At 56.8% G+C, this 24,730-nt stretch overlaps 2 protein-coding genes across 3 annotated transcripts; one reads left to right on the plus strand and one right to left on the minus strand.

Moving 5' to 3' along the window:
• Window positions 1-707: 707 nt before the first annotated feature.
• On the plus strand, window positions 708-10,987 carry FAM171A2 (family with sequence similarity 171 member A2). The gene is made up of 8 exons (XM_021673694.2): window positions 708-954; window positions 4,371-4,598; window positions 4,831-4,923; window positions 7,639-7,797; window positions 7,875-8,054; window positions 8,153-8,269; window positions 8,385-8,511; window positions 9,022-10,987. Exons 1-8 carry the CDS (start codon window positions 837-839, stop codon window positions 10,472-10,474), a joined length of 2,475 nt encoding a protein of 824 aa, XP_021529369.2. The 5' UTR covers window positions 708-836; the 3' UTR covers window positions 10,475-10,987.
• A 115-nt stretch (window positions 10,988-11,102) lies between these two features.
• On the minus strand, window positions 11,103-19,047 carry GRN (granulin precursor). Of its 2 annotated transcripts, none has more exons than XM_012443994.2 (13): window positions 18,982-19,047; window positions 14,878-15,022; window positions 14,629-14,754; window positions 14,431-14,515; window positions 13,848-13,960; window positions 13,611-13,746; window positions 13,389-13,498; window positions 13,030-13,153; window positions 12,735-12,832; window positions 12,402-12,647; window positions 11,952-12,185; window positions 11,630-11,860; window positions 11,103-11,540 (listed from the first exon to the last, which is right to left on the minus strand). In XM_012443994.2, the coding sequence occupies exons 2-13, from the start codon at window positions 15,013-15,015 to the stop codon at window positions 11,403-11,405; spliced, it is 1,779 nt and encodes a 592-aa protein (XP_012299417.2). In that variant the 5' UTR covers window positions 15,016-15,022; window positions 18,982-19,047; the 3' UTR covers window positions 11,103-11,402. The 2 variants fall into 2 exon arrangements, with proteins under 2 accessions (XP_012299417.2, XP_012299419.2); XM_012443996.3 differs by lacking the exon at window positions 18,982-19,047 and adding an exon at window positions 18,691-18,947.
• Window positions 19,048-24,730: the final 5,683 nt, after the last annotated feature.

Below are 24,730 nucleotides of genomic sequence, written 5' to 3' on the forward strand. Positions count from 1 at the left end.
TCCTGCTTTGTTGCATCTTCTATTCTAGGGTTTCATGTTGGTAAATGAGTAACTCTAGCATTTGTACAAGGCTCCCTAAGACTCCTGTAGCAGTCGGCCAAGCCCAGAGACATAATTGAATCTGGAGATTCCTGGGGCCTTATTCTGAAAAAGACCTGAAATACACATAGGAAGAAAGGCCCAAAAATAAATGCTCACTTGTCACTGCAAAAATAAAAAAAAAAAAGAAAAGAAAAAGAAAAGAAAAAAGGTTCCTGTAGCCGTAAAAAATAAAAAAAAATTAAAAAGAAAGAAAGAAGACACTTGAGGGGGATAGGAGGTCATGCTATCTCCCTAGCGCTGCCTGGGTGTTTTGCCCGGAGAAGGGGGCCATCGAGCAGGGAGTTCTTACACTTTTCTGAGACTTTCATGACCATGCCCCTTGAGAGTGTGTTGTAAGCAATAGCCACTCCCCACCTACACCAAAAAAATTTTTTGCACCAAATTCTGGGGATTCTAGAACCCCAAGAACCCGAATGACGGGATCCTAATCCCAACACTCCCTTGCAGCCCAGAGTCTGGGAGCGCAGAGCCGGGGCTGCAGGGTGGGCCGAAGGTGGGCAGTACTTGGGGGCGGCGGGCGGAGCGGGGCCTGGAGGGGGCGGTGCCGGGGGGCCCGCGGTGTGGCGCGCCGCCTGCAGGGGGCGCCGGCGGCAGCTCCGGGAGGAGACAATCGCGCTGAGCGGGCGCCGCAGCCGGAGCGGGAGCCGGAGCTGCGCAGAGCTGGGGCTGCGCGGGGCCGGGCGAGCGGGACCAGGCGGGAGCCATGGACCGCTAGGGCCCGGCCGAGCCCCGCGATGCCGCCGCCGAGTGGCCCCAGCGTCCTCGCGCGGCTGCTGCCGCTGCTGGGGCTGCTGCTCGGCGGCGCCTCCAGGGCTCCGGGCAAGTCGCCGCCGGAGCCCCCCAGCCCGCAGGGTGAGTCTCCACCGGGAGGGGCCGCGATGGCGGGCCTGCGCCCCCGATCAGGCTCCCTCCCGTAAGCCCCCACTTCGCGACGCTAGTGAATTGGGGGCTATTCTGTTCCCTGGATTCGTGTAGGGGGAGCTGAGCGATCTGGGGTCGCCGCTTCTGGGGGAAATTGGAGGCGGGGAGAGGGAGGCTGGCCGGGGCGGGGGTCTCGGGGAGACACAATGGGGAGGGCGAGGGTCCCCAGGCTCGGCGCCACCGCCCCCTCCCGATTTGTTTTTCTCCCTCCTGGTCCGCTAGGCGCTACTGCCTGAGCCATTGTCTACCGAAGACAGCCGCCCAAGGGCGGGCTGGGGCGGGCGCCCGCTCCGCAGCCCCCTGCGGGTTCCTCGCTCCCGACCCCGGCTGGGTGAGGGCGCCCGCATCGGGTGCCACCCTAGGCCCGGACTGGAGGCTGGGCGCCTGAAGCTGGGTTTAAAGGGGGGAGGGGAGAAGGGGGAGTGGGTGAGGCTGTGGGCGGGATTGACTGCTGCTAATGGGGTTCTTCGCCCTGGAGCCTGACAGCTCCCAACTAGCCCCTCTGGTTTAGAATTTGGGGTACACTAAATAAATGCTGGTAAGCCTATGACGGAGGACGAGCAGCAGTTGTGGGGCTCTGAGAAAAGGGGGTACATTGTGATTCCCAGCTCAGGGCGCATGGCAGGCTTGCAGCCGGGGAGCCATGCTGAGTTGGCTGGCTTTGGGCAGTGCCGGCTGGGAGGGCAGGTGCCTGGATCCCCGTTCTGCAGGCCTCCTGGCACTCCTGTCCCCTGCCCGCCCCCAAATCACCCCCTCCTCATCTCATATCTCCTTCAAAGTGGAGGAGACCCTCCCCAGCCACACACCGGGCCCAGGTGGGTGTGTGAGGTGGGGGTGGGGGTGGGGCCGGCTCCTGCAGCAGGAAAGGATGGGGGAGCGAGATCCTGACTCCGCACCCCACCGGCAGGCCTGGACGCTTAGGGGCCTCCACCCACTCCAGCCCTGTGCCCACCTCCCGGCTCCTGCTCTCCCTCCCCTGCCTGTGGACCCCATCTCCGCCTGAAGCAGTGTTCACTCCTCACCCGCTACCCGAAGGAGCTGGCAGGAAAAGCAGGGTGGGGGAGTCTGGATGAGGGAAGTGGGGTCCGGATGAAGGGAGGGTTCGGATTTCCTCTTGGGTTGAGGCAGGGCTGGATACTGGATACAGTGGATACTGTATGGAATGTCAGGCTTTGAGGAATGGGGAGGGGTCGTCCTCTGCCTCAGTCTCCCCAGCTCTCTGGGGGAGGCAATGAGGTTTTGCTTAGCAGGAAGAAGCCCTAGTTTCTTAGGACGCCCCTCCCCTCAAGTCCCTGCACCCCAGGGGAAAGGGCCCAGGGAATTGGCTGGAATAGAGCCAGGATAGGGGGTTCTCTGGGGCAGCTGGTGGGGAGCCCAGGTTGAGGGGAAGGAGGAAGGGAATCTGCTAGGCACCTGCCCCCTTCCCCACCACCCCCAAGGTTAGCACAGATGCTTCCTTCAGGCCTTACCTGCCCACCCCAGTTTTGTTTCCCCAGCCCCCTCCCTCTTCTGAGGCTCTGACTCTTGAACCCAAGGCATTCCCTCAAATGACCATATCTCAGACTGGGGTCCCTCTCCCCAGCTGCTCTATCCAGCTGCTCCTAAGCCCAGGATGAGGGTGGGAGTAGCCAGGCCCTTCTGGCTTCTCAGAATTCCTACTGGGTGGTGGTGGGGGTTGGGGGGGTGGATGAGGACTTTGCGCACCTCCTCCTAGGCTATTCCCTTCCCCCACATGGGCACACAGACCTCCACTCTCCCATATTAACTGGGTTCCCTTGGGCAAATCACTTAACCTCTCTGAGCCATAATTTGCTCATTTGTAAGACATGGAAGGATAGGATTCAAACTGAAGTAAGAATTAAATCATATCAAATGTACAAAAACACAGTAGAGGGGTGCCAGCTTCCTGGAGGACCACGGAGTGAGAGTGGGTGGAGTGTGTGCACCCACCCTGCAAGGTTGGGCTCTGGCCTGGGAGGGTAGGGGGACTCAGGGGAACAGCTGGATGGGATGCCTAGGGCAGGCGTGGCGCTGGGTTGGGAACCTGAGCTAAGACACCTGTCACTGCTGAGTGTCGGGCTCCACTTTAAGGCTTTCTCTCCTCGAAGTCTTTGCAGCGCCCTGACCTCCCCAGGTCCTGCTGCTCTCAGCGCCAGCCTCTTCCTTCCGCACTCAGCCCACTCCCTACCTGCCTCCTGGGCCCCCCACTGAGGCATCCGCACAAGCCTGACACACCTTGTTAGCAGGAAGGGAGGGTCAAGATGTGTGTTCTTGAGTGAGGGGCTGAGGGAAAGGGTGCCCCGGATCAGAGAGACTGCCTGGGAAATCCATGTGAACAACTCGAGGCTTGCTTCCTCCCCATCACCCCATCTGAGGGCCTGGCCAGACTCTCCTGGGGCTGGAGTCAGAGGAATCCCTGGAAAGCAAAAGACCTGGGCTTCCCTCCCCAGCCCCCTCCACAAGAGTTTCCCTTGGGCCTGGGTTGTCCCCTCCCAGATCTCCTTCCCCTTGCCAGGGCCCCAGCTCCCTGCCTGATCTCCTGGGAGGAATGAGGGCGTTGTCATGGTGACTAACTGTAGCTGACCAGCTGGGAGGGGGCAGGAGTTATTTGTTTGGGCATCGGGTTGGGGTGAGTCCCTAAATCTGAAGGGAAATAGGCTTATGCAAAGGATTCTGGGAAAAGGACAAATGATGGGAATGACCAGTTCCTAGTGTCCCCTGTCAATTTTTTCCCAAGACCCCAAACTCTGTCCTAGCCTCCATCCTCCCTTTCAAACTGCTCAGTCTTGACCCTTCCCTCTCTGCCTGTGGACCCAGCTTTACTTAGCCTTTCCCAGCCCTCCTGTCCTCCTCCTCTCTCCAGGCCCAGGGTTAAGAATGTCACTTCTAGTGGCAGACTGCCAGGTTTGGATCCCAGATCTCCACTTAACTGTAGTCCAAGTATCCAAACTCTTAAGCCTCAGTTTCCTTATCTGTAAAATGGACTAAGAGCATATTTTATCGAATCTAATATACCACTGACTGTAAGATGCCCCATTAGTTCAGGTACCAGTAAGAAAGGAAACAATGCTGCCAGTTATGATGATGGCATAGCCTGAGCTTAGAAATGTGCAAATGTGACACAGCGCATGTGTTAGACAATGAACTGTGGGAAGAGTCCCACCTCCCTCATGGGCTGATGGGAGGTTTCAGTGAGTGCTCTGTCAATGCTGGCTCTTAGATCACGCCTTCTCTAGCCTCAGCCCCAAGGACTCTCGCAAACACAGCCCCTTCCTCTGATCTTGGGGCTCCCCCCAGTTCTTTCTCCCTCCCTCGTCCTCACTCCCTTCACTCCATCTTGCCTACAGAGATCCTGATCAAGGTGCAGGTGTATGTAAGCGGGGAGCTGGTGCCCCTGGCCCGGGCCTCAGTGGATGTGTTTGGGAACCGGACTCTGCTGGCGGCTGGCACCACAGACTCAGAAGGCGTGGCCACCCTGCCCCTCAGTTATCGCTTGGGCACGTGGGTGCTGGTCACTGCTGCCCGCCCTGGCTTTCTCACCAACTCTGTGCCCTGGCGTGTTGACAAGCTGCCCTGTGAGTGCAGGGGCAGGTGGAGTGGGGACAGCAGCTGACCTGCCATCAGCCCCTTCCCAAAATAGTTTCCTTGCGGGTGGAGGGGGAGGCTTTCCAGCAGCTGCTGCCTGGGTTGGGGTATGCAGAGGGGGCTGAGGGAGGGTGAAGCCGCTGGGACTCGGATGGAATGGGCACCTGGCCAGGGAGTGGGGGGCCAGCCTTTCCTGGAGCTGACCAGCTACCCCTCCCACAGTGTACGCATCCGTCAGCCTCTACCTGCTCCCCGAGCGGCCGGCCACACTCATCCTCTATGAGGACCTGGTGCACATCCTCCTAGGCTCTCCGGGTAAGGTTCCCCCTCACCCATGCCAACTCTTCTTCCTTCCCCTGACCTTGGTGTACAGACTTCCATGCTCCCATATTAGCTGGGTGTCCTTGAGCAAGTCACTTAACCTCTCTGAGCCATAATTTGTTCATTTGTAAGACGTGGAAAGATAGTGCCTACATCATCAAATTGAGTGAGAATTAAATCACATCAAACATGCAAAAACAGTATAGAAGGTGTTCAATAAATGTTTATAGTTATTGGGGCTTCTCGTGGTTTCTATTCTCCATCTATTCCTTCCTCCCCTGCCACCTTTATATTCGGGGTCTACACGAATTTGTTGCGCACCTGCTGGGTGCCCCGGGTGCACAGGAAGTGCAAGGCCCAGAGCGAGCCTGCAGCAGTCCTTGCCTACCCCCAGGCTCACTCAGCTAGTACTTACTTCAGCTCCTAGGCCATGCCAGGCACTGTGGCCAGTGCTGGGAACCACGGTGAGGAAGAAGACCCGCTCCTTGCCTTTGGACATTCACAGACAAGTAGGAAGACAGATCATTGCAAGCCCTGAAATAGTTCCAGAGAAGGCAGGACAGTGGAGTGGAGGGCAGCTGCTTTCAGTGCTGAGACGGCCCTAACCTGCGAGGGGACCCAGCTGGGTGAGAGCTTGTGGAATGGAGTGGTTGGCCCTTGTGGACTCAGGAGTGAAGGGGAAACAGAGGCTCCTCCGCTGGGGAGGAAGGCCAGGGGGGAACATCAGGGTGCAGGGCAGTAGAGGACAGTGAGGGTGCGGGGGCTCCATTCCACTTAGCCGAGGTGGGTTTCGGAGTGTGAGGAACCCCTTCTCAGTTTGTAGTCTCAGCTCGAGCCTTTGTCACTGAGGTTTTTTTTTTTTTTTTTTTGAGTTAAGTCTCTCTCTGTTACCCAGGCTGAAGTGGCAAAATCTTGGCTCACTGCAATCTCTGCTTTCTGGGTTCAAAGTGATTCTTCTGCCTCAGCCTCCCAAGTAGTTGGAATTACAGGCACGTGTCACCACAGCTGGTTAATTTTTGTATTTTTAGTAGAGATGGAGTTTTGCCAAGTTGGCCAGGCTGGTCTCGAACTCCTGACCTCAGGTGATCCACCCACCTTGGCCTCCCAAAGTACTGGAATTACAGGCATGAGCCACCGCACCTGGCCTCACTGAGCTACTCGTTTGCTCATCTTTGTAACTCTGATCCCAAACCAGAGGCTTCCAAGTACCTCTGCAGGTTTCTAAGATGCCAGTGGACCCTTTGTGGCCCCCTAGCTTGAAGTCCCCACATGGCACCCACTGCTTTCAATACAAGGCCCAGGTGCCGTCTCAGAGCTGACAGTGCCCTCCAGAGCCCGGGCTGCCCGCTGCCCCTAGCCTCTGGGCTTTTCCCATGCCTGTCCTCCTGTATGTCCTCTCCCTCTTTCTTTCCTGGCTGAGTCTTCCACATCCTGCGAGACTCCAAAGGGCCTCCCCTGAGTGGTGTGAGCCCAGCTCCCCTAGTCCTCTGCATCCCTCTATTTGAATAGCAACCCAGGAGGAATGGCACATCAGAGGATGGACCCTGGAGCCGGGGCTTCAATCCAGGCTTGAGGATTGTGACCTCCGGCAAGCTATTGAACCCCTGCCTGCCTCCATTTCTGCACCTCTAAAATGAGGCTGATAATAAGGGTACCTCCCTTAGGGGCTATTTTTCTAACTGAAGGGGTTAATATAGGTAACCTGCTTAGAACAGTGCCCAGCATAGCTTAAAGCTTAATAAATGTTAGCTGTGGCCATATGGTATTGGAATTGCTTATACGTCTGTCCCCTCCACCCCAACACATACACACACACACAGAGCCTAAACTGTCTACTCCAGTAGCCACTATCTACATATTAAATTGAAGTAAATTAAATTTAAAAATAATTTTTTTTTTTTTTTGAGAGGAGTTTTGCTTGTTGCCCAGGCTGGAGTGCAATGGCACAATCTCGGCTCACCGCAACCTCCACCTCCTAGGTTCAAGCGATTCTGCCTCAGCCTCCCTAGTAGCTTGGATTACAGGAATGTGCCACTGCGCCTGGCTAATTTTGCATTTTTTAGTAAAGACGGAGTTTCTCCATGTTGGTCAGGCTGGTCTTGAACTCCTGACCTCAGATGATCAGCCTGCCTCAGCCTCCGAAAGTGCTGGAATTACAGGTGTGAGCCACCGCACCTGGCCTCATTAAGTTTTTGAAAATTAAAAATCCAGTCACACTAGCCACATTTCAAATGCTTAGCAGCCACGTGAGTCCAGTGGGTACCATAATGGGCAGCACAGCTAGAAAACATTCCCATCAGAGCAGACAGTTCCAGTGGGTACCCTAAAGGAGGCACCCCACTAGACTGTGGACTTGAAGGCAGGGAATTCTGTTACTCATCTTTGGGCCCCCAGTGTCTAACCTGGTGCCTGCCACACAGCAGACCATACTGTATGAGCATCTGGATCGCATCATTTTATAGGTTCTGTAAGGAAACTTTCTAAGAAAGCAAGTAAATTGCTGAGGGTCACACACAGATTTCAGGTCCATGTCCCTTCCAAGTGAACATTCTATGACTGCCCAGCTTTCTCCCCAAGGCATCTCCCTCCCTGGCCTTCCGAAGTGGCCTGACCCAGTGTCCCCTTTCTCCTTGGATAATGGCTTTCTGCTCTGGTCCCTGGGGAATCCCTCTCCCTAGTCAGGCCACTGCAGCCCCTCTCTCCCTCCAGGGGCCCACTCCCAACCCTTGGTGCAGTTCCAGCGCCGGGCTGCCCGCCTGCCTGTCAGCTCCACCTACAGCCAGCTCTGGGCCTCGCTCACACCTGCCAGCACCCAGCAGGAAATGCGAGCTTTCCCTGCCTTCCTGGGCACTGAGGCCTCCAGCTCAGGTAACCTGGGTGCCCAGCGTGGACGGGGTCTCCCTGGGCCCAGGATCAGCCCTCAGCCCTGTGCCCTCATCCCTCAGGCAATGGCTCCTGGCTGGAGCTGATGCCCCTGGCTGCTGTGAGCGTGCACCTGCTGACAGGTAATGGGACAGAGGTGCCACTTGCAGGCCCCATTCACCTGTCCCTGCCCGTGCCCTCTGAGACTCGTGCCCTGACCGTGGGCACCAGCATTCCAGCCTGGAGATTCGACCCCAAGAGTGGTAAGTGCTTCAGGGGGTTGCAGGTGCTGGAGCTGAGGGAGGAAAGTGGGACTTGAGTGGGAGGGACTCAAGTGTGACAAAACCCCTACCTCTCCCAGGGCTGTGGGTGCGCAATGGCACTGGTGTAATCCGGAAGGAAGGCCGGCAGCTCTACTGGACCTTTGTCTCCCCCCAGCTGGGGTACTGGGTGGCCGCCATGGCCTCCCCCACGGCTGGTAAGAGTGGTGGGGCAGTGGGGGTACAAGCCATGGGGGAGGGGGCTGGGAGACTGGACTTCTGAAAGGCAAGAAGGGCATCCACACCTGGTCGCTAAGCCCTCACCTGGCACAGGGCTGGTCACCATCACGTCGGGCATCCAGGACATTGGCACCTACCACACCATCTTCCTGCTCACCATCCTGGCAGCCCTGGCCCTGCTGGTGCTCATCCTGCTCTGTCTGCTCATCTACTATTGCCGGTAGGCTTTCCCCACCTTCCTTTCCTCTCCTTTCCTCTGACTGAGGCCTGCACCTACACAGGGCCCTGGGGCCCCAAAAATGCATAAAATCCACTTCTGGTCCTCAAAGGGCAGACAGGAAAACTTCCTGCGCACATGAAGGACCTGAAGGGCTGGTGCTGGTGGCTGAAGACAGCGGGGAGGTGGGAGGGGAGGCAGGGCCCCTCCAGAGAGATCTGCCACTGCCCCTACCAGCCCTGCTCTCGCTCCCAGAGGACTCCAGGCCGGACACACCCACAGACAGCTTCGGTGCTTCTCCCCGTCCTCACAGCACGTACATGCAAAGGAGTGCAAAGTTTACCTCCAGGGGAACCCCAAACGGACACGGCTCCCTGCCACCTCTCCTGAGCGCCCAGGCATTCTCCCCACCTCTTCCACTATATTCATCCCTGTCTTGTATCTGAGGGGGTTCGAGGCCTACTCTAGCCCTCACCCTTTCCTGAGAGGCCCCCTCTGTTCCCTCTCTTCCAGGAGGCGCTGCCTGAAGCCGAGGCAACAGCACCGCAAGCTGCAGCTCTCGGGGCCCTCAGACGGTAACAAACGAGACCAGGCCACCTCGATGTCCCAGCTCCACCTCATCTGCGGGGGACCCCTGGAGCCCGCCCCGTCGGGGGACCCCGAGGCTCCGCCTCCAGGCCCCCTCCACTCGGCCTTTTCCAGCTCCCGGGACTTGGCCTCCTCCCGGGACGACTTCTTCCGCGCCAAGCCGCGCTCTGCCAGCCGCCCGGCCGCCGAGCCTTCGGGTGCCCGTGGGGGCGAGAGCGCTGGGCTCAAGGGCGCGCGCTCGGCCGAGGGCCCTGGCGGGCTGGAACCCGGCCTGGAGGAGTACCGGCGGGGGCCCTCGGGGGCCGCGGCTTTCCTGCACGAGCCGCCCTCGCCGCCGCCGCCCTTCGACCACTACCTGGGCCACAAGGGGGCGGCCGAGAGCAAGACCCCCGACTTCCTGCTGTCGCAGTCGGTGGACCAGCTGGCGCGGCCGCCGTCGCTGGGCCAGGCGGGGCAGCTCATCTTCTGCGGCTCCATCGACCACCTCAAGGACAACGTCTACCGCAACGTCATGCCCACCCTGGTGATCCCCGCGCACTACGTGCGCCTCGGCGGCGAGGCGGGCGCCGCGGGCGTGGGCGACGAGCCGGCCCCGCCGGAGGGCGCGGCCCCCGGCCCGGCGCGCGCCTTTCCCCAGCCCGACCCCCAGCGCCCGCAGATGCAGGGCCACTCGGGCGCGGGGGGCGAGGGCGGCGGGGGTGGCGGCGAGGGCTGGGGGGGCGGGCGCACAGCGCCCGTCAGCGGCTCGGTCACCATCCCGGTGCTGTTCAACGAGTCCACCATGGCGCAGCTCAACGGGGAGCTGCAGGCGCTGACCGAGAAGAAGTTGCTGGAACTGGGCGTCAAGCCGCACCCGCGAGCCTGGTTCGTGTCCCTCGACGGGCGTTCCAACTCGCAAGTGCGTCACTCTTACATCGACCTGCAGGCGGGCGGCGGGGGCCGCAGCACCGACGCCAGCCTGGACTCAGGCGTCGATGTGCACGAGGCGCGGCCCGCGCGCCGCCGGCCCCCGAGGGAGGAGCGGGAGCGCGCCGCGCCGCCGCCGCCGCCGCCCGCGCCCCCGCGCCTGGCGCTCAGCGAGGACACGGAGCCCAGCAGCAGCGAGAGTCGCACGGGCCTCTGCTCTCCCGAAGACAACTCGCTGACGCCGCTGCTGGACGAGGTGGCGGCGCCCGAGGGCCGGGCGGCCACGGTACCCCGAGGGCGGGGCCGCAGCCGCGGGGACAGCTCCCGCAGCAGCGCCAGCGAGCTGCGGCGCGACTCGCTCACCAGCCCGGAGGACGAGCTGGGGGCGGAGGTGGGCGACGAGGCGGGAGACAAGAAGAGCCCGTGGCAGCGGCGGGAGGAGCGGCCGCTGATGGTGTTCAATGTGAAGTAGCGCCCGCGCCAGGCCTGGCACCGTCCCTCCTGCGCGGGCCCGCACCCAGGGTGTGCGCCCTGGGGGCCTGCGGGGCCCTCATGTGTTGCCCCCAGCCCTAGGCCGGAGAGGGGCCCAGGGGCCTCAGAGCCGTTCCGTGGTAGGTGCCGGGTTGTGTCTTACAAGGGACCCTGTGTCTGCCTCCAAGCCGGGGAGGAGGGGGGTCCAGCCCCCACGGGGAGGTGCCGGGGAGGAGGGCTGGGGGGAAGCAGTGCCTGTGTAGCGTGGCTGTATATAGAAAGCTCTGTTGCGGGAAAGCAGGAGGGGTGACCCAGCCTCAGCTCCTAGTGTGAGGGCTGGGAAGGGAGGGGGCGTTCTCTACGGCCCCCTGGGAGGGGAGGGAGTGCTGCTTGCTGACTAGCTCACCTCTGGGCTACGATGTCACAGGGCTGGTGGCTGGGGCAGCTCTGGGGACTAGGGGGTAATGTGATACAGCCGTTGTGGGCAGCAGCAAATATAAACTGGTGAGGTTAAGGCCGTGTGTGTCTTTCTTTCTTTGGGGAAGGGGAGGGGAGTGCTGGCAGTGGAGCGAACTCTTGCTCTGGGGCCCTGGGGAGGGCAGGCAGGGCGGCAAATCAGACGCTGTTAAGAAAGTGTACAAACTTTATTGAAACGCACGCGCGCGCACACACACCCCTGTGGATAGGGAAAAGCACCTGGCCGCAGGGTCCACAGAAACGGGGAGGGGATGGCAGCTTGTAATGTGGCTTTTGCCACAACCCCTTTCTGACAGGCAAGGCCTTAGATTGAGGCCCCACCTCCCATGGTGATGGGGAGCTCAGAATGGGGGCCAGGGAGAATTTGGTTGGGGAGAGGTGCTAGGGAGGCCTGAGCAGAGGGCACCCTCCAAGTGGGGTCCCGAGGGCTGCAGAGTCTTCAGCCCTGTCCCTCACAGCAGCTGTCTCGAGGCTGGGTCACTCAAAGGGGTGTCCCAGCGCAGGGTCTCCCTGCGCAAACACTTGGTGCCCTTGGCAGAGCAGCGGAAGCTGGCAGGACAGCAGTGGCGCTTATCGGCACAACAGACGCCCTGGATGGTCAGAGGGGGGCGAGAGGGTTGGACATGGCAGGACCGGGTCCCTGGCCATACTCAGCCCCAGGGTGGGGGGTGGCACTGACCTGGCGGTAGGGACAGCAGGCCCAGCCCCCTTGGCTGTCTCGGCAGCAAGTCTGGTCATCATGGCAGAAGTGTCCTGCCCCACATTCCACGTCCCTCATGCCCACGTGAGGGCCACGGGCCAGGAAGGTGAAAGGCTGGGCAGAGACCACTTCCTTCTCGCAGGATCGGGCTTTCACGTTACAGGTGTAGCCAGCTGGGCAGCAGTGCTGGCGATCCTCACAGCACACAGCCTGGTGGGGAGAGAGTGCAGAACGGCATTACGTTCCTGTCCCCTTGCCGGGCTTAGCTCCCTTATCCAGGGGCAGGCAGGGAGGCGCTCACATGGGGCAGCTGGCAGCAGGCCCAGCCCCCGCCCAGGCTCGGGCAGCAGGTCTGCCCAACTGGGCAGCTGGTGTGCTGGTCGCAGCCGATGTCACTGGGGTGGGATCCAGAAGCCCGGGGGGCAGGCATCTTCTCCAGCCCAGCCACAATCTTGGGTCCCCGCTGACACCGCCCCTCGGTGACACACGTGTAGCCCTGGGGGCAGCAGTGCTGCTGGTCTGAGCAGCAGACAGCCTGGGGGTGGGCAGAAAAGGCCGTTCTAGGTAGCAACATGCGGGGCACAGCACCGAGCCCCTACTTCCTCCAGCCCACCTCTCCTGCTCATAGCGCCTCCAGCTGGGGATGAATCTGACAGAGCTGGGTGCCACCTATGGGTGAAGCAGAGGGCAGAAAGCAATAGGAGTCTGGCCACCACCTGCCCAGGCCAAGGTGCTGTCCCCTCCCATGTACCTCTGGGGCTGGACAGCAGCCCCACTTCCCAGATACGAGCTGGCAGCAGGTATTGGAGGGGGGACAGCTGGTGACGTTATCACAGGGGACATCTCTCTTCAAGGCTTGCGGGTCCGGCAGGCTGAGGTGAGCCGGAGCCTTCTCCATCCAGGGTACCTGGTGGGTCCCCTGTTCACAGGTACCCTTCTGTGTGTCACATGTAAACCCCGAGGGGCAGCAGTGTATGTGGTCCTCACAGCACACAGCCTAGGGTGGACAGGGAAGGGCCAGTGGGCACTGGAGTCCAGCTGGCTGCCACAGTGCTCAGCCCACCCACCCACCACCCCTGAGTACCTGCGTAAAAGGGCAGCAGCCCCAGGCCCCCGACTGTAGGCGGCAGCAGGTGTAACCATCTGGGCAGCTCACCTCCATGTCACATTTCACATCACCCACTGTGAGGAAGGCAGAGAGGACAGGTCAGAAGTGGCACTGGGGACCCTCAGGGGTATCCACCCTTTGCCAGCTCCACAGCTGGAACCAGGGGTTGAAGATGGAGGGTACCATTCACGCCACTGTGCAGTAATCTTACTGCCAGGCCCAAAACGGAGGAAAGGGGCCCCACCCCTGAATCTGTGCCTGTCTCTGGTACCCGTGTGCGCAGGCAGCTTGATGAGGAGGTCCGTAGCGTGCTCTTTGGAGAGGCACTTATTCTGGATCAGGTCACACACAGTGTTTTGGGGGCAACAGTGCAGGTGGTCGGAGCAGCAGGTGGCCTGAGTGGGACAGGGGTGGGTTTTTGTCACTTCCAGGCTCAGTAGTGCATAGGGAGCAGCCAGTCTGATGGCTGGCACTGCCCCAGTCCCCCACTAGGGGGTGGCATGAGTCCAGCATCAGCCAGGCTCCCAGCAAGCAGCCAGCCAGCCCCAGGCCCCAGAGCCCCTGTAAGGTGCATGTCAGGGCCAGGTGGCTGGGGGCACACAGCCAAGCTGGCTCTAGCCCCTCACTCACATTGGGCATTGGGCAGCAGCCATACTTCCCACTGGGCAGCTCACAGCAGGTAGAACCATCAGGGCACTGGGACCGTGCATCCGGACACATGACCGAGCTGGACAAAGCCACTGGAAGAGGAGCAAGTATGAGGGGCACCCAGGGTGGAGGGGACTTTTTCCCACACTTGGAGGCAGTGAGGCACCGCCCCAGCCCCAACCTGATGCTCTCCCATTTCCTCACCTGCCCTATTAGTCCTCTGTGCAGGGATCTTCTTTGCCAGAGGATGGGTGCCTGTGGGTGTGATGCAGCGGATGTGAACCAGGTCGCAGGAGGCACCATGCGGACAGCAGTGCACCCTGTCTTCGCAGCAGGAAGCCTGAGGAAAGACAGTCCTGACTCTGTCTTCACCCCATTGTCCCAGCCCCCACCCTCTGCCCCTACCTCCCTCCACATACCCCCATCTCCCCAGATTTGTACCTGGGGCATGGGACAGCACCCCCAGGAGCCATCAACCATAATGCAGCATGTGGAGGAGTCAGGGCATTCAAACTGGCTATCAGGGCACTGGACGGCACCCACGGAGTTGTTGCCTGTGGACCAGATGACCCAGGATTCTACCGATCAACTCAGGGAAGGTGACTCCCCCATCACGCAAAAGCTAGTGGCACCAGAGTCTGCAGGCCCAGCTACTGGGGCTTGGGGGTGACACTAGGGCTTAGTGATCTCCTAGGCATGCCTAATTCACCCTCCTCACGATCCAGCCCCTCCCTCAGCAAGATAGCATGGGGCAGGGGCATCCATTGACCATGTTGGCATTAGACCGGCCCAGCCCAACCTCCCCCACCCCCACAACGCCTGGGCCTGGAGTCTTGCACTTTCTCCTGCCCCTCCTATCCCGAGTGCTGCCCCTCTATCCGCAGCAAGGGTGTTGCTCAGTACAGATGCCACATGCATGAAGGCATGAGGGCAGGAATCGGGGCTGCCTGGCCAGCTGGGCTCCTGGGTTCCAGGCTCTACATGCTGCCCATCTGTCTGCCCTGCACCCGCGCCCTGGCTGCACCTGATCTTTGGAAGCAGGATTGCCCGTCTGCACTGCAGTGGAAGCCCCGTGGGCAGCAGTGATGGCCATCCCCGCATGCCACGGCCTGTGGGGCACAGAGAAGCCTGCATTAGCAAGGCCCTTTTATCTGCAGGTGGGAGAGTGCAGGAAAAGCAAATGCAGACGTGGGTCCCTCCATCGGGCTGATGGCATGCTTACCTCTGGGAAGGGGCAGCAGCTGGAAGTCCCTGAGACAGTGAGGAGGCAAGAGTGGCCAGCAGAGCAGTGGGCACCAACCTGGCAGGGGCCACCCAGAGGCCTGCTCAGTGTTGTGGGCCATTTGTCCTGGAAAGACAGGGGAGATGATAAACCACAGACCGGTGCCTGGCATCCTCCTCTGGCCAATCCAAGATGACCCTTTGGGAAAACCCAGGCTGCCAGCTCTGGCCTAGGCTGAGGGGTGCTCACCAGAAGGGGACTGCAGCAGCTGTAGCTGGCTCCTCCGGGGTCCAGGCAGCAGGCCACAGGGCAGAACTGACCATCTGGGCACCGAGTTCCAGCCACCAGCCCTGCTGTTAAGGCCACCCAGCTCACCAGGGTCCACATGGTCTGCCTGCAAAGTACCAAGGAGCATCTGGCAACTGCTTAAGCCCGTGCCACCCTCGATTCTGAGGCCACTCAGTCCTCCAGCCCCAGGCCAAGCTCCTGGCCTGGGACTGCCTGAGCCTCCTCGACATCTCCCTGTCCAGGCAGGCAAAAAGCTGCAGGGGCTGAGTCAGCTGACTACAGCGCCCTGTGTGTGACACATGCCCCAGCGCGTGTGGACCCGTGAGCATGAATGCTGACATGCGTATACATGTGTGTCTGAATCCCCAACACATGTTCTAACAGCTGGGCCTCGCTGGGCAGGCTTACGAGTCAGGAAGATGTGATTTTTGTGGGTCTGATCTGTGCAGATGTGGGATATCTCTGAGGTGAGGGTAAGGCATCGGTAGCCATGGGAGAGGACAGGGCTGGAGTGAAGGGAGGGAGTCCCCCCAGAAAAAACCAGGGTTCCCCTCCAGATGCCTCCTTGCCTGACACCATGTTCATACCTGCACCCCATTAAGGCTTGCGGGAAGTGGCCACATGAGGGCATGTGAAACCACAGGGGTGAGAAGGTTGTGAAAAAGGAAGTATGGTGGCTAGCAGAGTCTGGGCTGCCCTCCCCAGAGGCCAGTCACCACCTGCGATTAATGTCCCCTCCTCACCCAGGGAAGGGACACAGAGGCTGGGTCAGCCTTTGAGACACCTGTGTTCTGAGGGTCCCCCACACCTCTAGGGCCCTCAGAGATTCCCCAAGCATGCTAACCCCCACCCCTGCCTCTCCCTCTATTCTGGAAGTGAAACTCAGCCACATGTGGAGAGAGACCACGTGTGCCCACTGGGCTGCCCATCTGAGTCACCAGGAGGAACTGAGCCTTGAGTCTCTGTGGGGAGCAGCCTCTCACTTCCTAAACAACTCTTCTCCCAGGCTCAGCTAGCCCAGCTAGCTCAGGGGGGTGGCCAGAGAGGTTATGCAGTCTGAAGGAGTGAAAACAGTCTTGTAATTGGCTCCTAAGCCAGTTACAAGACTCTCCATATTTTATTTGTGTGCAACGACCATCCAAAGTAGTAATTAACATCTTTACTTTTACTTTAGAGATGAAGTATTGCTATGTTACCCAGGCGGGACTCAAACTCCTGGGATCAAGCAATCCTCCAATCTCAGCCTCCCAAGTAGCTGGGACTTCGGGTGCGTACCACCACACCTGCTCACCCTTTTTTTTTTGAGACGAAGTTTTGCTCTGTCGCCCATGCTGGAGTGCAATGGCATTATCTCAGCTCACTGCAACCTCTGCCTTCTGGATTCAATTGATTCTACTGCCTCAGCCCCTTCCCAGTAACTGGGATTATAGGCACACACCACCACACCTGGCTAATTTTTGTATTTTTAGTAGAGATGGGGTTTCACCATGTTGGCCAGACTGGTCTCGAACTCCTGACCTCAGGTGATCCACCCACCAATGGCCTCCCAAAGTACGGGGATTACAGGAGTGAGCCACCGTGCCCAGCTGACATGGCATTTTAGATTACTTTGGTATAAGTAATCTAGAGATTAAAGTATGCATAGGTTATATGCAGATACCACACCATTTTATTTTTATTTTTTATTTTTTCATTTATTTTGGAGACAGAGTTTTGCTCTTGTTGCTCAGGCTGGAGTGCAGTGGCATGATCTTGGCTCACAGCAACCTCCGCCTCCCACGTTCAAGCAATTCTCCTGCCTCAGCCTCCTGAGTAGCTGGCATTACAGGCATGTGCCACCACGCCCGGCTAATTTTTGTATCTTTAGTAGAGATGGGGTTTCGCCATGTTGGTCAGGCTGGTCTCGAACTCCTGACCCCAAGTGATCTGCCCGCCTTGGCATCCCAAAATGCTGGAATTACAGACATAAGCCACTGCACCCGGCCTATTTTTATTTTATTTTTTATTTTTATTTATATATATATTTTTGAGACAGAGTTTCACTCTTGTTACCCAGGCTGGAGTGCAATGGCACGATCTTGGCTCACTGCAACCTCCGCCTCCTGGGTTCAGGCAATTCTCCTGCCTCAGCCTCCTGAGTAGCTGTGATTACAGGCACGCGCCACAGTGCCCAGCTAATTTTTTTGTATTTTTTTTTAGTAGAGACGGGGGTATCACCATGTTGACCAGGATGGTCTCGATCTCTTGACCTCGTGATCCACCCGCCTCGGCCTCCCAAAGTGCTGGCATTACAGGCATGAGCCACCGCGCCAGGCCTTATTTTTATTTTTTTTGAGACGGAGTCTCGCTCTGTTGCCCAGGCTGGAGTGCAATGGCTCAGTGTCGGCTCACTGTTAACCTCTGCCTCCTGGGTTCAAGCGATTCTCCTGCCTCAGCCTCCCGAGTAGCTAGGACTATAGGCACATGACACCATATCCAGCTAATTTTTGTATTTTTAGTAGAGATGGGGTTTCACCATGTTAGCCAGGATGGTCTCGATCTCTTGACCCGGTGATCTGCCTGCCTCAACCTCCCAAAGTGCTGGGATTACAGGCATGAGCCACCGCGCCCAGCTACCACACCATTTTATATAAGGGACTTGAGCATCTGCAGATTTTGGGGTCCTGAAACCGGTTCCTTGAAGGGACACCTATAACATGGCACACATCAGGTCATTGTGACAACAGGCTTTGATGGGCCTAGAACATATTGGACCTGGGTTCATATCACTAGCGGCACGATGGGCAGTGCCTGAGAATGGATCCTAAGCCCCAGGGGGATAGGTGCATCAGGTAGGACAGAAACGGTACAGGGACTGCCTGGAAATCGCACTTGGGTCCTAATCCTAGAATTGCCAACTGTGATGGCCTGAGAAGTTTCTCCCTGTCTGTGCCTCAATTCCCCCACGAGTCTATGTGTGGACACCACTGTGGGGGAGGGGCAGGAAATCTCCCCACCCACTCACTCACACCCTCTGCTCCACCTGGCTTTCCTCAAGTGCCCTACCCCTAACTCAACATCCCCAAGAGGCCACCTCCTGACCAGATAAGGATGAAGTTGACTGGTCCTGGACAGTGGACCCTCTCCTCAGCCCCACAGCTCCTGGGCAAAGCACCTGCAGCTGGCACCACATGCTTCCTGGGTGTTCTCAGCAGGCTGTCTGCTGCCCTGGCTTGCTGGGAAGGGGCGCCTGTCTGCACAGGACTGTTCGGCTCCCTGGTGAGTTACCTGTGCATGTGCCCCCTCCCGTTTACACTGAGTTGAAGGAGTATAGTGTATGTTGCTACTCAATACATGCACGCGCATACAGAAGCAGGGATGAGGAGGCGGGCCACACACACCCTCTCACCGCCACCCTCAAAACAGCCAGAGGGGACAGCAGCCTCTTCAAGCCCTAGCTCTGTTATCTTCCACTAGGTGGCACCCCCCAACTCCGAGTGCCAAAAGGAAAGGAAATTCCCAAAAGGGGAGCCAACCTCGCTGCAAATGAGCAGGAAAAAGTGGCCGGGAGAGGCGGAAGTTAGCTCGTCCCACCCCCTACAAGAGGAAGTGAGGAGGAGCCAGACCAGGTTCGGTCACCACTCCCAAGTCCCTACTACCTTCGAGAAGCCAAGGTCTCAGGTCCCGTTCCCAGGCCCTCGGAGCTCCCAGCCCAGGGTCGCGCGCCCCTCTGGCTCCAGGCCGCCGCGGGGACCACCCAGCACCACCACGAGAAGGGAAGAAGCCGGCACCTACCGATAGGGGTAGATCTGGCTCAAGAATGGCGTGGTCCCTGCTTTGGGGGAAAGGGCTTCAGCTTCCCGGAATGCTGGGGAGGGAGAGCCCCCTTCTAACGGGGCTCACTGCAATTACTGCTTCCTCTCCCCCATAGAACTCCCTCCAGTGTATAGGAACCCGCAAAGGAGTTTCAATAAGCGGGTATTCTGTTGTCTCCGGCTGATACTCCAGGGGAACCTCAAGCCCACATGGCCCTAGCCGGGCCCCTGGGTAGGAGCAGGCGAGAGGTCTGCGCGGCCGCCCTCCTACCTGCGTTCGGGTCCGCGGTCCCTGGGTAGCAGCAGCCAGCCAGGCAGCTCGCGGACTACAAACCCCAGCGCGATGACCCGCCCACCTCAGTTTCCATTGGCCAGGGGTCCGGGATGCCACGCTCCCATTGGCTACTTATCGACGTAGAGGCGGGGCCAGCCTGGAAAGCTGTGTTTCTTTTCTACTCAAATCACTCATCTCCCGGCTTCCTTTCGCCCCACACCCCATTTCTAGGGATCATGTGATTGGAGAATCATGTGACGCCGGACCAGCCTCAACAGGGCAGCCGGTGCTCGCCTTGCTGCCTGCCTTCACCCATCCTGCAGGCGCCTGGGGGAGTTTGCTAGAGATGATAGCGCGTGTGTGGGGCATTGGGAATATTTGTGCTCCCCTTTCTATTTTTTAGAGTGATGATTGCCCTAGCTGATCATAGCTTACTACAGCCTGCAACTCCTGATCCCAAAGCGATCTTCCTACTGCAGCCCCTCAAGGCGCTGGGATTACAGGCGTGAGCTACCAGGCTGGCTCGCTCGCTCCTATCCTTCCTATCCTGCCCTGCCCTGTCCCATCCTGCCCTATTCTGCAAACTCGGATGACATGCTAGGCAGGCCCCAGAGGGAGTTGAAGGATGGATTTGAAGACAAAGATAAACAGCCCCCAAGCCCTTTCCTCAAGGTGCTCAGCGGGGCGGGAGCGGGGGGCAGGGGTTGGTAGGAGACAGGCTCAAGCTGGATCTAATTTAAGATACAAGGTTGTGCGCAGGTGCCAGGTGTAGGGAGTACATTGGCTCCAGGTGGGGATTGTTTTTTTCTTTCTTTTTTTTTTTTGGTTTTTTTTTTTTTTTTTTTTTTTTGAGGCAGAGTCTAGCTCTGTCGCCCAGGCTAGAGTGTAGTGGCGGGATCTCCACTCACTGCAACCTCCGCTTCCCGGCAAGCTATTCTCCTGCCTCAGGCTCCCAAGTAGCTGGGATTACAGGCGCCTGCCACCACGCCCAGCTTGCTTATTGATTGATTGATTAATTGATTGATTGATTGGTATTTTTAGTAGAGACAGGGTTTCACTGTGTTGGCCATGCTGGTCTCGAACTTCTGACCTCATGATCCACCCACCTCGGCCTCCCAAAGTGCTGGGATTACAAGCGTGAGCCACCGCGCCGGGCCGGAAGAAGAGATTTAATTCCACTTTAGGATCATCTCCTTGAGCTGAGTCTGGGAAGATTTTAACTGGCAGGTGGAGGGAGAGATTTTTGGAAGAGCCCTGGGAAACCAGATGGGAAGGGCAGGCTTGGCAGGCATTGAACGCCACGTTCAATGCCAGTGGGCTTGAGGCGCTGCTGGGTGCCTGGCACAGGCTGGGGTGCAGCAGAGGCTGTCAAAGGGGAAGTGGCTTCCCAGTCTCCATGGTCCTGCCTTCGAGGAATTGATATGGGGGAGTGAGAAGAGAAAATGTACCACAGAACAGATTAGCCAGCGACAAGAGTCAGGCTGCTCCATGCCAAAGGGCCTGGGCCAGGCGGAGATGGGTGATGGGAGATGGGCCAGGAGAGAGGAGAGCACCAGGAAAAGCCTGTGCTGGGCCGTGGAGGAAGGGCCAGTGTCTGCATAGGGGATGGAGACTGCTGCAGCCTGAGCAAGGAACTGGAGCTGAGGGTGAAGCAGGGGCAGAGGCACAGCTAGCCAAGCTCCAGGCGGCAGGAGTCTGAGCAGGGAAAGGGTGCCGAGCTGTGGAGTCATGTGGCAGGGATTCTAAGCCTGGAGCTAGAATGGATCTAGACGGCAGATAAGACACCTGGCCTGCTGAGGACCTAGGACTAGTCTGTGCCCTGGTGACACATTTGTGCTGATTTTCCTTCCTGTGTATCTTGAGGCAAGGGAGTATAGTTTATGCTTCTGTTGAAATACACACACACAAAACTTTCATGAAATAGTAGGTGAATCAATCAATGAACCTATTAATTATAACCACCCAGAACCAGAAAAAAATACAGGTAGAAAAAAAAAAGTTGGGCTCAGTGGCTCACACCTGTAATCCCAGCACTTTGGGAGGCTGAGGCAGGTGGAACACAAGGTCAGGAGTTCGAGACCTGTCTGGCCAACATAGTGGACCCCCCACCTCTACTAAAAATACAAAAAATTAGCTGGACGTGGTGTCAGGCGCCTATAATCCAGCTACTTGGGAAGCTGAGGCAGGAGAATTGCATGAACCTGGGAGGCGGAAGTTGCAGTGAGCCGAGATCGTGCCACTGCACTCCAGCCTGGGCAACAGTGCAAGACTGTCTCAAAAATAAATAAATAAATAAATAAATAAAACACCTAAACTGACTGAAACAAATATTACAAAGTCTAATCGTCAAAGTAGTGATTCTTGAGCAGCAGCGATTTTACTGGCCAGGGACATTTGGCAGTGTCTGGAGACAATCTGGGTTGTCACAACTCAGGGTGGAGAGGCACTGGCATCTGGTGGGTAGGGCCAGCAATCCCGTAAACATCACTCAACACAGAACAATCCCCCACAACAAAGAAGTATCCTGATCGAAAGGTCAATAGTACTGAGACTCAAAAACCTACTTCACAAACATTTTTCTCTCTCTTTTTTATTTTATTTTTTTAACATCAGAGGGGTAAGGTACCATGATAACAAGGTCTGTAATCCCTAGTCGGGAGGCAGGAGAATCGCTTGAACCCAGGAGGTGGAGGTTGCAGTGAGCTGAGATCATACCACTGCACTCCAGCCTGGGCAACAGAGCGAGACTCTGTCTTAAACAAAAAAAAATTAAAGATAAATAAAGTGTACAACTCAGTGGTGTTTAGTGTCTTCAGAGTTATGCAGCATTGCTACAATCAGTTTAAGACCATTTCTATCACCGCAAAAGGCAGCCTTGTGCCGTTTAGCCGTCACTATTCCCCCCACCCTCCCTAACTCTAGACAACCATGGATCTACTCTCTACCTCTAGAGATTTGCCTATTTTGGACATTCCATATAAATGAAATTTTATATGTGATCTGCAACTGGCTTCTTTCACTTAGCATAATGTTTTCAGAACTTATCACATAGCATGTGTCAGTATCTCATTTCTTTTTTGTTTGCTTCTTTTTGTTTGTTTGTTTGAGACAGTCTCACTCCGACACTCAAGTTGGAGTGCAGTGGCACAATCTCAGCTCACAGAAACCTCTCCTTCCTGGATTCAAGCAATTCTCCTGCCTCAGCCTCCTGGATAGCTGGGATTATAGGCATGTGCCACGACACCCAGCTAATTTTTATATTTTTGGTAGAGACAGGGTTTTACCATGTTGACCAGTCTGGTCTCAAACTCCTGACCTCAAGTAATCCACCCACCTCAGCCTCCCAAAGTTCTGGGACTACAAGCGTGAGCCACTACATCTGGCCCTTTTTTGTTTGTTTCTTTGTTTTTGAGACAGAGCCTTCCTCTGTCCCCTAAACTGGATTACAGTGGTGCCGGCTTGTACCGTAGCCTCAGACCCTCCTAACTCAGCCTCCTGAGTAGCTGAGACTACAGGCACATGCCACCACTCCCAGCTAAATTTTGTATTTTGTTTTTGTTTTTTGTTTTTTTTGAGATAGAGTTTCGCTCTTGTTACCCAGGCTGGAGCACAATGGCGCGATCTCGGCTCACCGCAACCTCTATTTCCTGGGTTCAGGCAATTCTCCTGCCTCAGCCTCCTGAGTAGCTGGGATTACAGGCACGCGCCACCATGCCCAGCTAATTTTTTGTATTTTTAGTAGAGACGGGGTTTCACCATGTGGACCAGGATGGTCTCGATCTCTGGACCTCGTGATCCACCCACCTCGGCCTCCCAAAGTGCTGGGATTACAGGCGTGAGCCTCCGAGCCCGGCTGTATTTTGTTTTTGTATTAATATGTTGCCTAGGCTGGTCTCGAGCTTCTGGCCTCAAGTAATCCTGCTGCCTCAGCCTCCCAAAATGCTGAGATTACAGATTACAGGCTTCAGCCACTGTGCCTGGCTTCATCATTCCTTTTTTTTTTTTTTTTTTTGAGACAGGGTCTTGCTCTGTCACCCAGGTTGAAGTGCAGTGGTGCCATCTCCACCTCTGCCTCCCAGCCTCAAGCGATCCTTCCACCTTGGCCTCCCAAGTAGCTGGGACTACAGGCGTATATCACCATGTCCCGCTGATTTTTGTATTGTTTTTGGAGAGACAGGGTCTTGCCATGTTGCTCAGGCTAGTCTCACACTTCTGAACTCAAGAAATCCCCCCGTCTCACCCCCTCAAAGTGCTGGGATTACAGGAGTGAGCCACCGTGCCTGGCCTATACCAGGTTTTGTGTGGACATATGTTTTCATTTCTCTTGGGTATATACCTAGGAGTGGAATTAGTGAGTTTTATAGTAATTCTATGTTTAGCTTTTTGTGTAACTACCAGCCTGTTTTCCAAAGCAGCTGCACCATTTTACATTCCCACCAGCGATGTATGAGGGCTTCAGTTTCTCTTTAGCCTCACCTGCAGTTTTTAAAAAAATTTTTTTTACTTTTTTTTATCAGAAGCCCTAGAAGCTACAGCCTCACACACAGTTATCTTCTGTTGTCACCTGACTTTCTTATCATAACCATCCTAAGTCTTCAGTGTAGGCTGGCGGGCTGGAGACCCAGGAGAGCTGATTGTTGAAATCTGAGGATGGCCTGCTTGCTGGAGAATCTCCTCCAGCTTCGGAAGGCCCGTCTTTCTGTTTTATTCAGGCCCATCCACATTATGGAGGGCGATTTGCTTTACCCAAAGTTCGCTGATTCAAATGTTAATCTCATCCAAGGGCACCATCCATTATAGCACCAATGGAGATACATTGTTCTACCATCACAGTGTTATTTGTTGATTTTTTGGTAGTATTATCCTTCTTGTTGAACTGTGGGAGCTGTTTATATATTTTGGGTATTGTGTATGCTGCAATGTTGCAGCTGTTTCCTCCCAATCTGTCTCTCATTTGTCTTTCATGTTGTTATGTCATCTGAAACCTATTGGTCAATCTTCCTTTGTGGCTTCTGCTTCCCACCACCCCCTCCTTTGCTTAAGAAGTTACAGGCCAGGCAGGCACAGTGGCTCAAGCCTGTAATCCTCGCACTTTGGGAGGCCAAGGCCGGCAAATCACTTGAAGCCAGGAGTTCAAGGCCAGCCTGGCCAACATAGCGAAACCCTGTCTCTACTAAAAATACAAAAATTAGCTCGGTGTGGTGGTGCGCACCTGTAATCCCAGCTACTTGGGAGGCCAAGGCACAAGAATCGCTTGAACTTCGGAGGCAGAGACTGCAGTGAGCCAAGATGGCACCACTGCACTCCAGCCTGGGTGACAGAGACTATGTCTCAAAAAAAAAAAGGTTACATACCAGGCAGGCACAGTGGCTCATGCCTGTAATCCCAGCACTTTGGGAGTCCCAGGCCAAAGTGAAAGGATTACTTGAGCCTAGGAATTTCAGACCAGCCTGGGCAACATAGGGAGACCCCATCACTTAAAAAAAAATCATCAAAAAATTTGAAGGTGGCCAGGCACAGTGGCTCATGCCTGTAATCCCAGCACTTTGGGAGGCTGAGGTGGGTGGATCACCTGAGGTCGGAAGTTGGAAACCAGCCTGGCCAACGGGGTGAAACCCTGTCTCTACTAAAACTACAAAAATTAGCCAGGCATGGTGGTGCACATCTGTAATCCCAGCTACTTGGGAGGCTGAGGCACAAGAATTGCTTGAACCGGGGAGGTGCAGTTTGCAGTGAGCCGAGATTG

Source organism: Aotus nancymaae, unplaced genomic scaffold (genome assembly GCF_030222135.1).
Source record: "Aotus nancymaae isolate 86718 unplaced genomic scaffold, 86718_ANA_hifiasm-v0.15.2.pri h1tg000089l, whole genome shotgun sequence".
Lineage (NCBI taxonomy): Eukaryota > Metazoa > Chordata > Mammalia > Primates > Aotidae > Aotus > Aotus nancymaae.